The following is a 13,345-nucleotide window of genomic DNA, read 5'->3' on the forward strand; positions in this document are numbered from 1 at the left end:
ACGTGTGTGTGTGTGTGTGTGTGCATTCTTTTACCAAGGTACAACAGATCCTTGTTTTGCAGAAGGAAGAAAAAAAAAAAACTTGTGCCATGCTGTAGTATTTTATGACCTACATTATTACCCTCTGGGTAGTGAAATGATGGTGCCAAACTAATTATTGCTTTGTCTAATTTTAAATCCAGGTCTATGGAGATTAACAGCTTGCACATTAATTCAAAGCACCAACAGCCCACCTAACCTAATGCTGTCTTAAATGAATTAAAAACCCCGTTTAAGGAACTTTAATATACTCTAAATGAAGGAAATGTGTGTCTGTGTTGTATTCAGGGTTTCCAAACCAACCTCACTTTGCTTGCTTTGCTTAAACGGACAGACACTGGGAAGAACTCTCCTTCTGTTCGCCAATCACTTCTCTCTAAAAGGACACTTCCTCTAAGCTTAAAGCATGGAACTAAGTGTAAAATGATGGGCAGGGAGGGAAGCAGAATAATGAGTGGAAAGACTGCGTTCAGCTTTGAGGGGAAGAAAAGTTCAGTTCTAATATATTGTCCTGTTTTATATCTTTGACATTAAATGAATGCCTTTAAACACAATGACATTTTGTACTATTACAAAACAGATGTGGAGAATTGAACAATCAATACAAGTAGACCCTTTATTAAAAAAAAAAAAGGCAAGGGGGCATATCAGTGAACATTTCAGAAACATCGACAATTTGAGGGACCAGCAAATATTCAATGATTGCAGTAGCTTTACCGCTGCTTTCCTCACTTATGGTTCTGTAAGCTCCATCTTCTCAAAGCAGGGCTAAGTTCACATAAACCCCTTGCTTGGAAACCATCCAGGATTTCTTCTTGCCTACCTATTGAATGCAGACTTCTTGACTAGGACCCCACTCCTGCTACTCCGTAACCATTTCTCACTCCCACACACATTTGGCCCATGTGTCACAGAGATACAGACAGACCAGAGTACCAGTTTCCAGCAAACACCCCATAACTTCTGTTTTCTGCTCATGGAGAAATGACTTATTTCTATCATGGGGTCATTCATTTTTCACAAACAGTTACAAGCTTCAGTGTTAATTAAAGCATTTGGTTAAGGAAAGTGAAGATGGATGCCTGCCTGCCCTCAGGAGACTTACTACCTAATAGTAGAGTCAGACATAGAGGTGCTTTTGCACAGTTGTGAAGGGGCCTAAAGATACAGGTTTTGATGAGGACACAGAAGAATAGTTCCTAAATTAGAGGAGGTCAATAATAAAACCCTACAACCAATTAGCCTACACAAAAGGAGGGGGGACTAACCAAAGTATAAGACAGAAGGCAAGGGAAACAGAGAGCAGAAACAGGATAATGTGTGCAAACCATAGCAGTTTATGCTTTGGAAGATATAAGTGAGACCACTAAATCCAGAGAAACTGTCCCCTCCATGAACAGAAAGCAAAATAAAACTCTTTTTTCCCCTTCTGTGCAGAATCTTTTACAAAAATGCACCCCCAACATAAACTTTGAGCTATCTGACTCTAACCATAAAATATTAATTCAGTTTTCTTTAAATCTGCAATTTTTAAGCACAATATCTTTAGCCACAGTAAATATTCAGTATGCACTTTTTGAATGTAATTGAGAACCATGAAAAAGCAACAGTCAGAAGTTACAATAACCCATATGGATACTTTAAATATATGTGAATGAAAATCTGAAAAACATATACTATCGTGTATTGTCCGAAGAATACATCTCTGCATATCTAAGGGAATATTTCAGGTGACTATCACGCCAGCATGGGTTGGGTTAGTAAGGGGCTACATGAAGCATCCTAGACCAGTTTGACAGTGTCTGTATTCACACGTAATTCTGAACAATTTCAGTAATGATACTCAATAAGGTCAAGGTTTACACTTGTTTCTCATGGGAGGAGGGGGTTGTCTAGAAACTTTTGAATCACCTCAACTGAATTCAAGTGCAGATAATGATCCTTTAAATAATCTTCAATTTTAAAGATGCATTAAAATTATTCCAGGACAATTTTCATTACTGGAATACTTAAAATCTAGATTGCCTTTATTTTAATCAGTGGCTACTAAATAGTTTAGGAGAAGAGATTAGTTTATTTTATGAATATATATATATATATATTAAACATAAGTTTCAGATTAAAATATAGTAGTTAAAATTAAATTGTGTACAGCATTTTAGGAAAACTGTATACAGTAGCCTGTTGTGCTTGCGTTTCTGAATAGTATCCAATATTTGTGTTCTTCTTCCTGACCCCTGTACCTGAGGTCATCTTGCTTGTTCCTCTCTGTGACATGAACACCCATCCTATACCTTTCCTAACTTAAATCTCCTTAGTCTAATGAGTGTCAGGGAACAGTCATCTGCAAGATCAAATTCAGTTACCTCCTTCATGATTGTCTTTTTTTTCACTTTTGTTATTACTTATACTACCTTGAGGATGAGGAGGAGGGAAAGTAGAACTCTTCTCAGCTTGAGAAACATACCCATCTACACTCACATATATGTTCGGTCACATACTGATCCTCAGAAAGAACAATAGGCTCGTCACCTTCTGATTTTCTTAAAAAGTCATAGCCAGAATGTACCATGTAGAAACGCAACTTGTTCAAATACAATCGTTTACGTTTTGATGTCTCTACGATTTACAAAGCGAAGATGGAACACTGCGAATGTCACAAGCACAACGGGAAGGATCTGTCAAGTTGGTTCTTCCTGAATTAACCGTTGCCTTGATTGGAAGCTCAATCTGTTTTAATGCTCAATTTCTAATCCTCATGTTTTGTAAGAAAAGTTATGTAATACATACTGTCGAAAAGGAAATCAGTTGCAGCCAGACAAGACTTGCAAGTTTTAATGATGAATGGGAATGGAATATGATGGCCACTCCAAAGCTATTTATTCTTGGCACATAACTAAAGAGTGTTATAAAAAAAATTTAAACATGGCAGGCAAAGCCATAAAGCTTTTGTGAAAAACATTTTTTAAAAAAATTCTACATAAAGTAATTGGAGAAAAGCAACTTTTGCTTATATATAAAAGTAAAACTTGGAAATCATTCAGTGCAAGTCCTCTATGGATTTTTATTATGTATGTGAATCTATAATGCGTATGCTTTTATGTGAGACCTCTTTCCTCTGGGGTATATTAGACTTTCGACAATTTAAAACTTTGTAAATACGTGCGGTGCTCTGCTGACAAGTTTTTCCTTTTTTTAACTTTACAGCTAAATTATATTCGTTGATAGGTTGAACAATGGATTTAATAATATTTCAATGAATACGTAAAGAATTTGAAGAAAGTGCTAGCTATTATCTATTAATGAACTTTTGTTCATCATACTTTTCCCTTTCTCTTCTCAAAGCTAATCTATTTTGTTTTAGATTATGCTAGGGAATTACCTTAAGTCTGTCATCATAATGCAGGGTATGGTGATATATTTATATCTTTATTATATAAATATATATATATGCACACACACACATATGTGTGTGTGTGTGTGTGTGTGTGTGTACTGATACATACATCAGTATTCTGAACTAGACCAGGATCTCTAATTTCAGTCTTAGGAATTTAATGTTGAAGGTTGATTAGGTCTTAGACTTTTTTTCTTCAGCAGACAAGGACAGGGCAGTCCTGCCCGTCTGGCACAGAGACCATCTATATATGTGCTGGAGACTTCTGTGAGACACCCCACAAATGGGTACTAAACGAAATTAAGAGTGATTTGAAGATTAAAAAAAAAAGTCACCTGCGCATTCTGCAACAGCGACCCACAGATACTCTCCTACACGTATTTCTTTGTGATAAAACCCAGTGAATAACTTCTCTAAGTATCGTTTTAAATGCTATCTTCTAAAATGTAAAGGGAATCATCTCAGTGTTCTCTGCTGCCTCAGAATAAAGTTCTGCTTTATTTCCAATCCTAGCTTTAAAAATAAAGAAGTGCAGTCAGGTCAAAATCTATTTCAAATAAAAATCTCATCGCTTACAAATATGTTTTGGCACACCACTCTTTTAGCGTCAATTGTCATCTGCTCAGATTTAACCATTTAATTTTTTGATTGTGATAAACGCATCTATTGAGATGCAAGGAAATCTCAAATGAAGAATGGATTTAATTCCTGAGTGTATGTTTGGCCTTTTATGAGAGCAGCGATTCCGTCTATTAAAGCCCTAGCCGGGAAGCTGGCAGAGAAGCGGACACTTAGGAAGGGCATTCGCCCTAAACAAGTGCATTTTCAGCTCCAACCTTCAAAGGTAACATTTTCAGCTAGATGGCCTCCTGGTCGAACGCATAATTTGCCTCTTTCATTCTTAGTTTAGTTGAAATATAGAGGACTGGCTGTCCACCAGGCCAAAGTATAAACTCACCATTTATCTATTAAAGTCATATTTAATGAAAATGAAGAGGAATTATTACCCAACTCTCTCTTTCTCTCATTACAATTCCTTAAGAACTTTCCCGGGCACATTATCTCGTAGACATCATGATCAAATGTTATTGTTTGCTTTATTATCTCAGTTGGATGGTTGGCTAGTCTAGGATGAAATAGGTTGAAGGCAATCCTCTCAGCCTAGAAGTCTGAATGAGGTTCCCATTCAAATGATCCTGATTGTTTGGGGGTGGGGCGGGGTGATTAGTAAACCAACTGAGCTTACACTGCATAGTAAGCGTCTGGATGCAGCACATTTACATCTAACAAGAGACCCAGAAAACGTGTGTGTGTTTCTTAAACCTTATGTTGCGAACAAAAGGCTATCTCAGCCACAGACAATCAGCACGGCACTGCTCCCTGGGATGCGAGCCACACACTCAACTGCACATTTCATTCTTCCTCAGCTCCCAGCACCACAAAGCCCCGACTCTCTTCCTTCTCCTGGGTCCCCAGATTGCTCCATAGCGGGGGGCTGGGAAAGCTGAAGCCCCAGGTCTCTGCCTGTGCACCAGCCTCCCGCACCGAGGGCCCCCCGGGCACTGCTCTCCCCTGCCCGAGCCGCCTGGGGGAGGTAGGGAGGGGAGCCGGGGAGCTCGAGAGGGGACCGCACACCTAGACACTTAGGGTTTTATTTATTCGCGGAAAGGCAGCTGCGGAGAAGTGGGTTCACGCTGATCTGCCTCCCCAACTTGCCTCTCCCTAGCAGATAAAGTCATTTTCTGGCTGGTGCTGGGGGCCTCGGGGACCAGGGCGCAGGGGGGGAGGGGGTCCAGACTCCGCGTCCTGTCCCGTGCGCGCCGCGGCGGGGGAGGGCTGGCCCGGTGGCAGCGGTGGCCGGAGGGTCTGGGAGGGGCCCTCGGGGGCGCGCGATCGCGCGTGGACACCCAGGCCCGCTTCTCCCGGGGGCATCTCTCCCCCGCGCGCGGGCTGGACCAGGCTCCGCGTCCCCGAGCGCCGGCATGACCTCGGGGCCCCCTCCGGACCGCGGGAGCGCGGTTGTGAAGCTGGGCGGCCGCCGAGGCCCCGGCCGTGTAACCTGACCCGGCGGCCGGCCATTGCGCCCTCCCTGCCCGCCCGCGGCCGGGCGCCGCTCGCCGCTCCCGCCTCCGCTCCCCCTGCAGCCCCGGCCCGCGCCGCCGCTCCCTCCCGGGGCTCCCGGGCCGCCGCGCTCCACGCCCGCCTCTCGCCACTGCCTCCCGACGCCCGGCCGCGCGGCCGCCTGCGTCTCTTTCTCCCTCTCTCCTTTGAAAACTGATCTTTGGCTCTTAGTGTGAAAGTGATTTGAATTTGGCTCGGCGGCGCTCTGCGCCTGCGCTCAGCCTCTGGCATGCTGGCTCCTTCCAAGCAGCTGTTTTGGGTTTGAAATTCCAACATGGCAGAGGCTGCAGTCCGTCTTCCCTTCAAAAACTTGGAATGATTTCAAATCATAGGCACCTTCACTTAACCCTAGCTTCCATTCATCAGCAAACACATCGGATCGATGCTACGCTAACCTATCGGGAGCTCGCTCCGCGCGTCCAGGTAAGGGGAGCTTCGTAGTTTTCTACCATCTGTTTAAATTTTTTGTTTTGTTTTATTTTTAAAGAATATAGATAGATCCAAGACCTGTAGTGAGAAGAGGTCCCTGAGTTGTGCCGTAAACAGTAAATTTAATTTGCATTCGTTTCTATTCTGTACGCCAACCTGCTGTCCAATTTCTCCGTACAAAGTAGCCCTGAAACATTATGATGCATATTTCTGCAGCTTAATCATTGTAACAATAGTATGGGATTAAGAGTTCGTGACTGCAAGAATCTCGCTTTTCGCAATATTGGGCTTACTTACTACTATCTTTTTACTTCAAAAAATAAAAAAAAAAAATAAGAGAGCGGAGCCATAGGGTGGGGCTAGACTTTCTTCGGGAACTAACTTCTAAGTAAATACGAAGTGTAAATAAGAATCTTGCACACACACAAAAAGTTGAGGTTAAATTACAATCTCGTGGCTGGGGGATCGAGAAAAATGTCAGAGGATCGGTTGCAGAAAAATGTAAGCACATCATCCGGGAGGGGTACAGCGTGGTGGGCGTATTGTTGGCAAGGAACGGGAGAGAAAGATGTATAATTTAATGGTATATACAATCCACTGATCCTATTACCGTCCTCCCCGGAGCTCTTGTTAGTTTCAATGGGAGTGAGTGAAATTGACATGGACTTGCATTCCTGGTCATGTGCTTTTTTTTTCCTTTCTTTCTTCTCTTGTGATCTGAGATCCCCTTTTTGTTGATGTTGCTTTCCCCCTTAATTATATGCATGTAGGTTAAATGAATACCTGACGAAAGGGCCCACGTTTCAAGGCAGTGACATTTGATAGCTGAGAGGAAAAGTGGCTTTAATGAAAAGCAACCTTTGGAATTCCTGCTTGTGAGAAAATCCAATTCAGCTTTTTGTGCTACCAGCAAGAAATGATCAGTAGCACCAGTGTTTATGGTATGTCAGTTTTGGAATTTACTTCCTTTGCATTTAAATAGGGAAGACGAATTAAAGAGCATGATAAAAATCAGTGGCGTCTGCTTGGGAATCAGATGCTCACAATGTACAGTTCTTTATCAATATGTCTGTATCTGTTTATTTTAATCGGTCACTATGCTTTTCTTGCATTTGCCATCCCTTGTTTATGTATTTTAGTTTTGATTAATCCATGACTTGCGGACAGGACACTTTCACTGGTTTTAGCTTTAATCTTGAAGTTGCATGTTTCTAGTTATGCTCTCTATAGGGCTGAAGTCAAATGGTATGCAAATTAGTTTAACTCAGGGTGGGTTTTTTTGTTGTTTGGGTGGGGGGCAGCTGGATGGAGAGGGTGGGAATGAGGAGCAAAGATTGCTAACTAATGTGTATGTATATATATATATAATGTACACACACAGGACTGCATGGAATTTTCTTTTTCTTTTTTTCTCAACCTATGAATGGAATTTGTCTGCTCTCTTGATTGCACTTTATGGAATAATTGGTTCTTCTGTGTGCCCCCCCCCCCATTGGGCGAGTGAGTGAAGGTGTATCTTTTAAATGAAAATAAGATATGTAAGTGCATATTTCTTATTATTCCTGTCCTTAATGTCTTATAAGAAACAGTGGCAGTTTTTTCTCCTTCTGTCATTGACTTGTCTGTCTGTCAGGGCTTTTTACTTTTAACCTGTGACAGAATTAAATACTCAGGCACTGAATTGACTTTATATGAAATCACTCTTTTCTCTTTCTTTAGAAAAAGTCAGTTAAATGGAGCGAGGGGGATTTTCAATAGCTCTCGTGGCTGTGTTGTGTGTATACTTAGTGATATTCAATTCCAACTAAAAGAGGACAGCAACAACAAAAAGATGGGAAAGTATTTTGCATGGCCAAAGGATATGTACACTTTAAACTGTTTTTCTTTTTGTTGTTGTTGTTACATTTTCCCCATGCTATAGATTTCTCTTTAAAAGAGTGAAAGGAGGGACAGAAATAAAAAAAGAAAAAGAAATAAGAGAGGGGCAAAGCTGCCAGGCGTCTGTAGTGTGGCCCTGGTCAGTGCTTTCTCATAGCACAAATGAGAATACTAGGGAAAGGACTTCAGGACTCCTCGCGCGACACGCACTTCTGCCTGGGCTCTGCTGACTATAGGACTAAACACACACCACACTTGCAGGATAGGAAGGATTTGATTGGATTTTGCATTTGGAACTTGTTGACTTTGAATCGATCAATAAGAAGACTGTTTATTTTAGATGCACATAATTTGCCCTGAGAAATGTTTTAAGGAGGAGAGAGCACAGCTTTTTTTTTTTTTTTTTTCTCTTTCCCCTGGAGCTGTTGGAGCGAATGGGATTGCCAGATGGGCGATTTCCCTCTGTGATGTTAAAGCTGTAATATATATTCAGAGCAGATTGGGCTGCTGCCTGTGATCAGGAGGATATTACATTTATAAATTTTAAATCGGAGCTCGGACAATGTGCTGAGAGCAGAAATTGGATGGTTTGACTGTTCACCGTATTGATACTTAAACATGGGTGCTGGATAGTAGTGGTACTTATTATTGCAATAATAAGTAAAAACGCGCACAGGCAACAATACCATTGAAGGCATGTAACAGCAAATTTTAGTATGTAAATTACTCTGAGACAACACGTTGCTTACTATTAAGTAATAGTCAGATAATTTATTTCTCTGTGTGTTTAAATGCCGGATGTACAAATGATGTTCAGAAGTCTTGTTATCACTCACTGGAATCTGGTAGTGTGTGTGTGTACATATATATACATATACACACACACATGTGTATAGAAAGTGACCGCATGTATCGAGGCATGAAAGGGCACCAGTGGCTTCTATTTTCTCTCACTGTGATTGTTTTTTTAGATGTTGTTTATCTCAAATGTGTGGCCTAAAGGAACCAGAACTACAAACCTAAAAGACTACGAAGTGGGCAAGTGGCCACACTCAGCAGCTCTGCTGTTGCAAATTAAAAGTGTGTTGTGGTCAGGAAATGAAAGCTACACTGTCTCTTTTGAACAAGTCGTTTATCAAGAGAAACATCTATCAGGGACTGCCTTGTCACATTGATCCTCTAAAAGTTAGGTCTGAGGTGGAAGCTTCTTTGATGCTTTTGATCCTAAATTTAATACAACCGGGAGAGGAAAAAAAAAGATATTTGGACCAATATAGATTTTTAAAAAAATTGTTTCCTGAAACTAGCAAGATCTATTTGTTAGTACCTTACTATGTGTGAAGTTTACTAGCCATCACAGTTGAGAAAGGCTTCAGGGGGAAATCTCAGGCTTTAGAAATTGATGGTGTTCAACCACACATTTATAATACCTTCAGTTATGAGCAGCTTCTTGATTAATATGGGCATTTGAAAAGAGATTTTTTTGTTTTGTTTTGTAAGGGAAATTATTTTGAAAGAGTGTTTGGAATGATATTGAAAGTCAGCAGTTTTCATTCATTTAAATATTGAGTTCTTTCTTCTCTTTATTCTTTTGCTCCTGTTGGGGGTTCTAATTGTAATTGTGACAAATTGAATTTTATTTGGCCAAGCACTCATTTTTATTTCCTTTTAAACTCTGTCCTCAAACATGCTTGCCTGTACCATTGCTATTGTTTAATAATTTTGAATATAGGTGGTTATCAATATAAACTATACAGACTTATGAGTCTTTTGGAGTTTCAAATAGGGGTAACACATTAAGCATGTACATTTTCCTGAACACAGTGCATGCATTATTCAAAATTTAAAAACATTGTTAAAACTATGACCTAGTTTTTTTCCCCCAAAAGAAACATTTTGTAAAACAGCTGAAAAGCAGTTTGCTTTATTTTTGGAAGCAAAGATAGGAAAGTATTTCTTTGAGATAGAGTTTTTGGATACCTGCCTTACAGTGCTGGTGGTCACTTGTTCTTTCATGTACTCTATTAAATAAGCAGGCGAGAGTGTGGTGGGAGTTTTGAGGAGTGTAATACTTGCTAATTAATCATGTCTGCAATGAAAGAATCATAGCAGGGCCATACAATCTCATTGTTGTTTGCCTGGAAGAGGGTGAGACTTTTGTTTGGAAGCTGGACATGTGAGTAGACTCGCTTTGCTTTGCTCTTCTCCTAAACAGAGAGTTTTGTGGGGTCTTTTGGAATTATTTCAAGAAACATTAACAAAATATTTTTTCTTCTCCCACTGAATCTGCGAGGATTTCTTAAACAGCATCTAACCCTTCTGAGCACAAACAGAAATTCTCTCTTTCGTGCTTTCTTTTCTCAAGTTGTATTTAAGACTGCTGCAGTTGAGCTTCTAGCAGAGAGTCTTTCTCGTCGTTGCTGTTCTTGTTTTCACCGTGAGGAACTTTGGAAAGCATTTTGTAGGCTGCTGCTTCTGATAGACACGCGGGAGAGCAGAAATTTCATTAATTATCTTCAGCTAATACAAGCATGTGGGCAGAGCACAAGAGCAGAGCTTCTGCAGGAGTCCACAGAGACAATCTGCGGTACTCTCTGCTCTTTCTAACACTTTAGAAATTCAGCCTCCTGAAAGAAGTGCTTCATTTCCTTCCTGGTAAATTGTTTGGTGCCCCCTCCCCGCTCCCCCCCTCCAGCTCCAGGCGGTCAGGCTTAGGTGTGACTCTCTTGCCCAGGTTATAGAGAGAAGATACAGAAAGTTTGCAGTGGTTTTCAGGACTGTCATTTCCAGGTGAAGGTGCGCTCTCTGAACTCACGTTTCTTTCAGGGTTTTTGGAAGTCTAATGATTGCCTAATTAAGTAGTCAGTTTTAATCATCCCAAATCAGCAGAATTATTAAATGTATTTGAAACAATTGCAGGCTTTTTTTTTTTTTTTTGTCTGTTTGTTTGGAACTTTCTAGTTGTTCTCAGAGCCTTGCTTTTACAGGAATGTCTGCAGCTTTTATCTTTGATCAATAAACTCCCCTGCCTGAATTCTGAATATTACTTTCTAAAGCGCCACAGGCATTGTTTTGGAGATAATACATTTAATCGCTAAGAATTTAAATTGATTTATGTATTTTTGATAACAAAAATTGTTGCAGACATTTGTGGATATGTTGGCTGTTGCTGGTGGAGAGGCTTTTTTAAAATCACCATATCAGCTGCTGTTTGAGTTATCGATAAATTAGAATAAGCAAATAGAACAGAAGAGCATGCAGTTAAAATGTCGCATGATTCTTTTTATAGGGATATATAGGAGCTAATATTCTAGTGTCATTTGAACGTAACTATTTCTTCAGGTACTACTGGAATGACTGCAGTTCAAAAATTGACAGCTTATGAACCCACAGGCATATACTTTTTTTGGAAAGAATGCAAATAAATGGCATCCCCAGCAGATATTTCCATGGTTTGAATTTTATCACAGTCTTCTTTTTTTTTTTCTAATTTCATTTAAAATTTATTTTTTAACTTTAATTTTTTTTTTTTTTTAATTCAAGTGTCCGGTAGGAAATTCAAGCATAGACTCTGACAGGAAGGCTGACTACTAATTTTCGGTTTTGCTGTTGCCATTTAGTGACTGTAGGTTGTTTGCTAAAAGAAATGTAGTGCAGATTAAGAGAGGACAAAAAGTGAAACTCTGGAGCTGGCGAAGCCTGGAGGAGAAGGATGGTACTTGTAGTTTAAAGCTAATTGAAAGCAGGGGGGTGTGCTAGCTTTGTGGGCTAAAAACCACAGGTATCTGCCCAGCCCTGGCATGCCCCTTGGATACCTGTTGACTGGTGGTCACTCAGATTGAGGAGGCAGAACAGATTAGGTGATACGAAGCCATGAATACACCAGATTTCATCTGGCTCTCTGTGAATAATATTTTCATATTTCGCGCAACAAAGCTGCTCGTTGTCCCGCGGCGGGAGTAGTGACACTGTCTCTCATGGCGTGTGGTTGACTGTTCAAGAGCCGCTCTGAGCCGCTCCAAGGGCGGATTTCAGTTCCTGTGGATTCATGTCACATGGTGGATAAATGGCTCTGTTTGCTCGCCCGTGTTTTAGCACTTGTGTTATCTCTTCTGCTAATCATATTTTAAAACTGATACCGCTTGAAAGTAAAATGCATGATTTATTATATGAAGACCCAAGGTTAGCCTCTTTTTTGGCCCTCTAACTCATTTATTTATTTTGGTTTGAGAAAAAAAAAATGTCTTTTTTAGAAAAAAAATTAAATCGTGGAAATATTTTGGTCTTTGTTAAAATTTTGTTCTTATTCTCATAAGACAAATAGCTTTTATTGAAAATTATTAATGATATGTAATTTACTAGTATATCACTTACAAATAAAGATTTTTTGAGACAAAATTTCAAACGCTTAATATATTTCTTCTTCTTAGTATCTTAATGTTGAAAATGCTTTCCTCGGTTTCTTTTCTATGGATTTTGGTCTCTGCTATTGATTTATGTATTTGCCACAGTGGTTTCTAGATATATTGCTGGTGAGGGAACAGAACATGCATTTTATTTTCCCTACAGAAACCCTTCTTGTTTTTCGAGAATAAACTCATACTCGGCTTACATCAACCTGATGCTTTAAACATCGTTGACAGCAGAGTGTTGTGCATGTGTGACTGTACTCCACGGAGAATGAATGACCTGGACTTTCCTGCATTGGCTCCTGAGAAAACATTATGCAGGGAACTGGGAACATGTGGAATTAGATTTGAAAGACAGCACAGTGTGAAGTCATGGCTTTTTGTATATTGCAGGAAACTTTGTGTTGTTCTTTTTGACTTATTATTATTATTATTTTCACCTACCAATACTGTGACCCTTGGCAAGGACCATCTTCTTCATATATAGGGCCCAACACACAATTAAAATGTGAGCTAGCTTGTTTAAAAATTATTTGTAATTTCAGGACAGCCACAACAGACCATTCCAGCATGTTCAAAGCCCTTCTGTTAGGGTCCTTGTGCCTGCTGAGGTTACGGGGCAATAGGCTTTACTTGGCTTTGCTGTCTACAAACTATATTAAGGGTCAGCTTTGGGGAAATCACTGCTTTTCGACGTGGAGACTGGCTATTCCACTTATTCGATTTGACTCTGCCTAAAAGAGTACTAATGGGAGTTGTTAAAGAGAACAAACACAGTAATAGGCCTTTGGGTTCTTCTATTTTTACCCTTGAACCCATATATTTGTTTTAATCTCATATTGTCTTGTACTTGTTATATCTCATGATTGTATGTGTTCCCTGAAACTGGGTGTTGTTGACCATGCGTACATAGGTACATAGTTAAGTAAGTATACCAGCAGCACAGAGGGATTGCAGAGAGATTTGTAATGATAGCCTGAATGGTTCTTCGTTGCCTTGTACCACCTCTACCCTTTCCTAAGGTCAAGAAATCTAAAGTTATCTAAATGTGTATAAAATCCTGACCATTAAA

General features: G+C 40.1%; 2 protein-coding genes across 3 annotated transcripts in view; one reads left to right on the forward strand and one right to left on the reverse strand.

Moving 5' to 3' along the window:
• Positions 1 to 5,158: 5,158 nt before the first annotated feature.
• LOC130864806 (cuticle collagen 13-like) lies at positions 5,159 to 5,788 on the reverse strand. The gene has a single exon (XM_057755569.1). The coding sequence runs from the start codon at positions 5,786 to 5,788 to the stop codon at positions 5,159 to 5,161; it is 630 nt and encodes a 209-aa protein (XP_057611552.1).
• A 41-nt stretch (positions 5,789 to 5,829) lies between these two features.
• Positions 5,830 to 13,345, forward strand: part of Fign (fidgetin, microtubule severing factor) — a 117,832-nt gene continuing 110,316 nt past the window's right edge. Inside the window, exons 1-2 of one of the 2 annotated variants that reach the window (XR_009055995.1) lie at positions 5,830 to 5,980; positions 6,757 to 6,841. The gene's annotated coding sequence lies outside the window, so the exon portion shown is untranslated. Of the gene's footprint in view, positions 5,981 to 6,756; positions 6,842 to 13,345 lie in introns of those variants that run through there. The other variant, XM_057755349.1, reaches the window with a different exon arrangement.

Source organism: Chionomys nivalis, chromosome 22, assembly GCF_950005125.1.
Source record: "Chionomys nivalis chromosome 22, mChiNiv1.1, whole genome shotgun sequence".
NCBI classification, from domain to species: Eukaryota; Metazoa; Chordata; class Mammalia; order Rodentia; family Cricetidae; genus Chionomys; species Chionomys nivalis.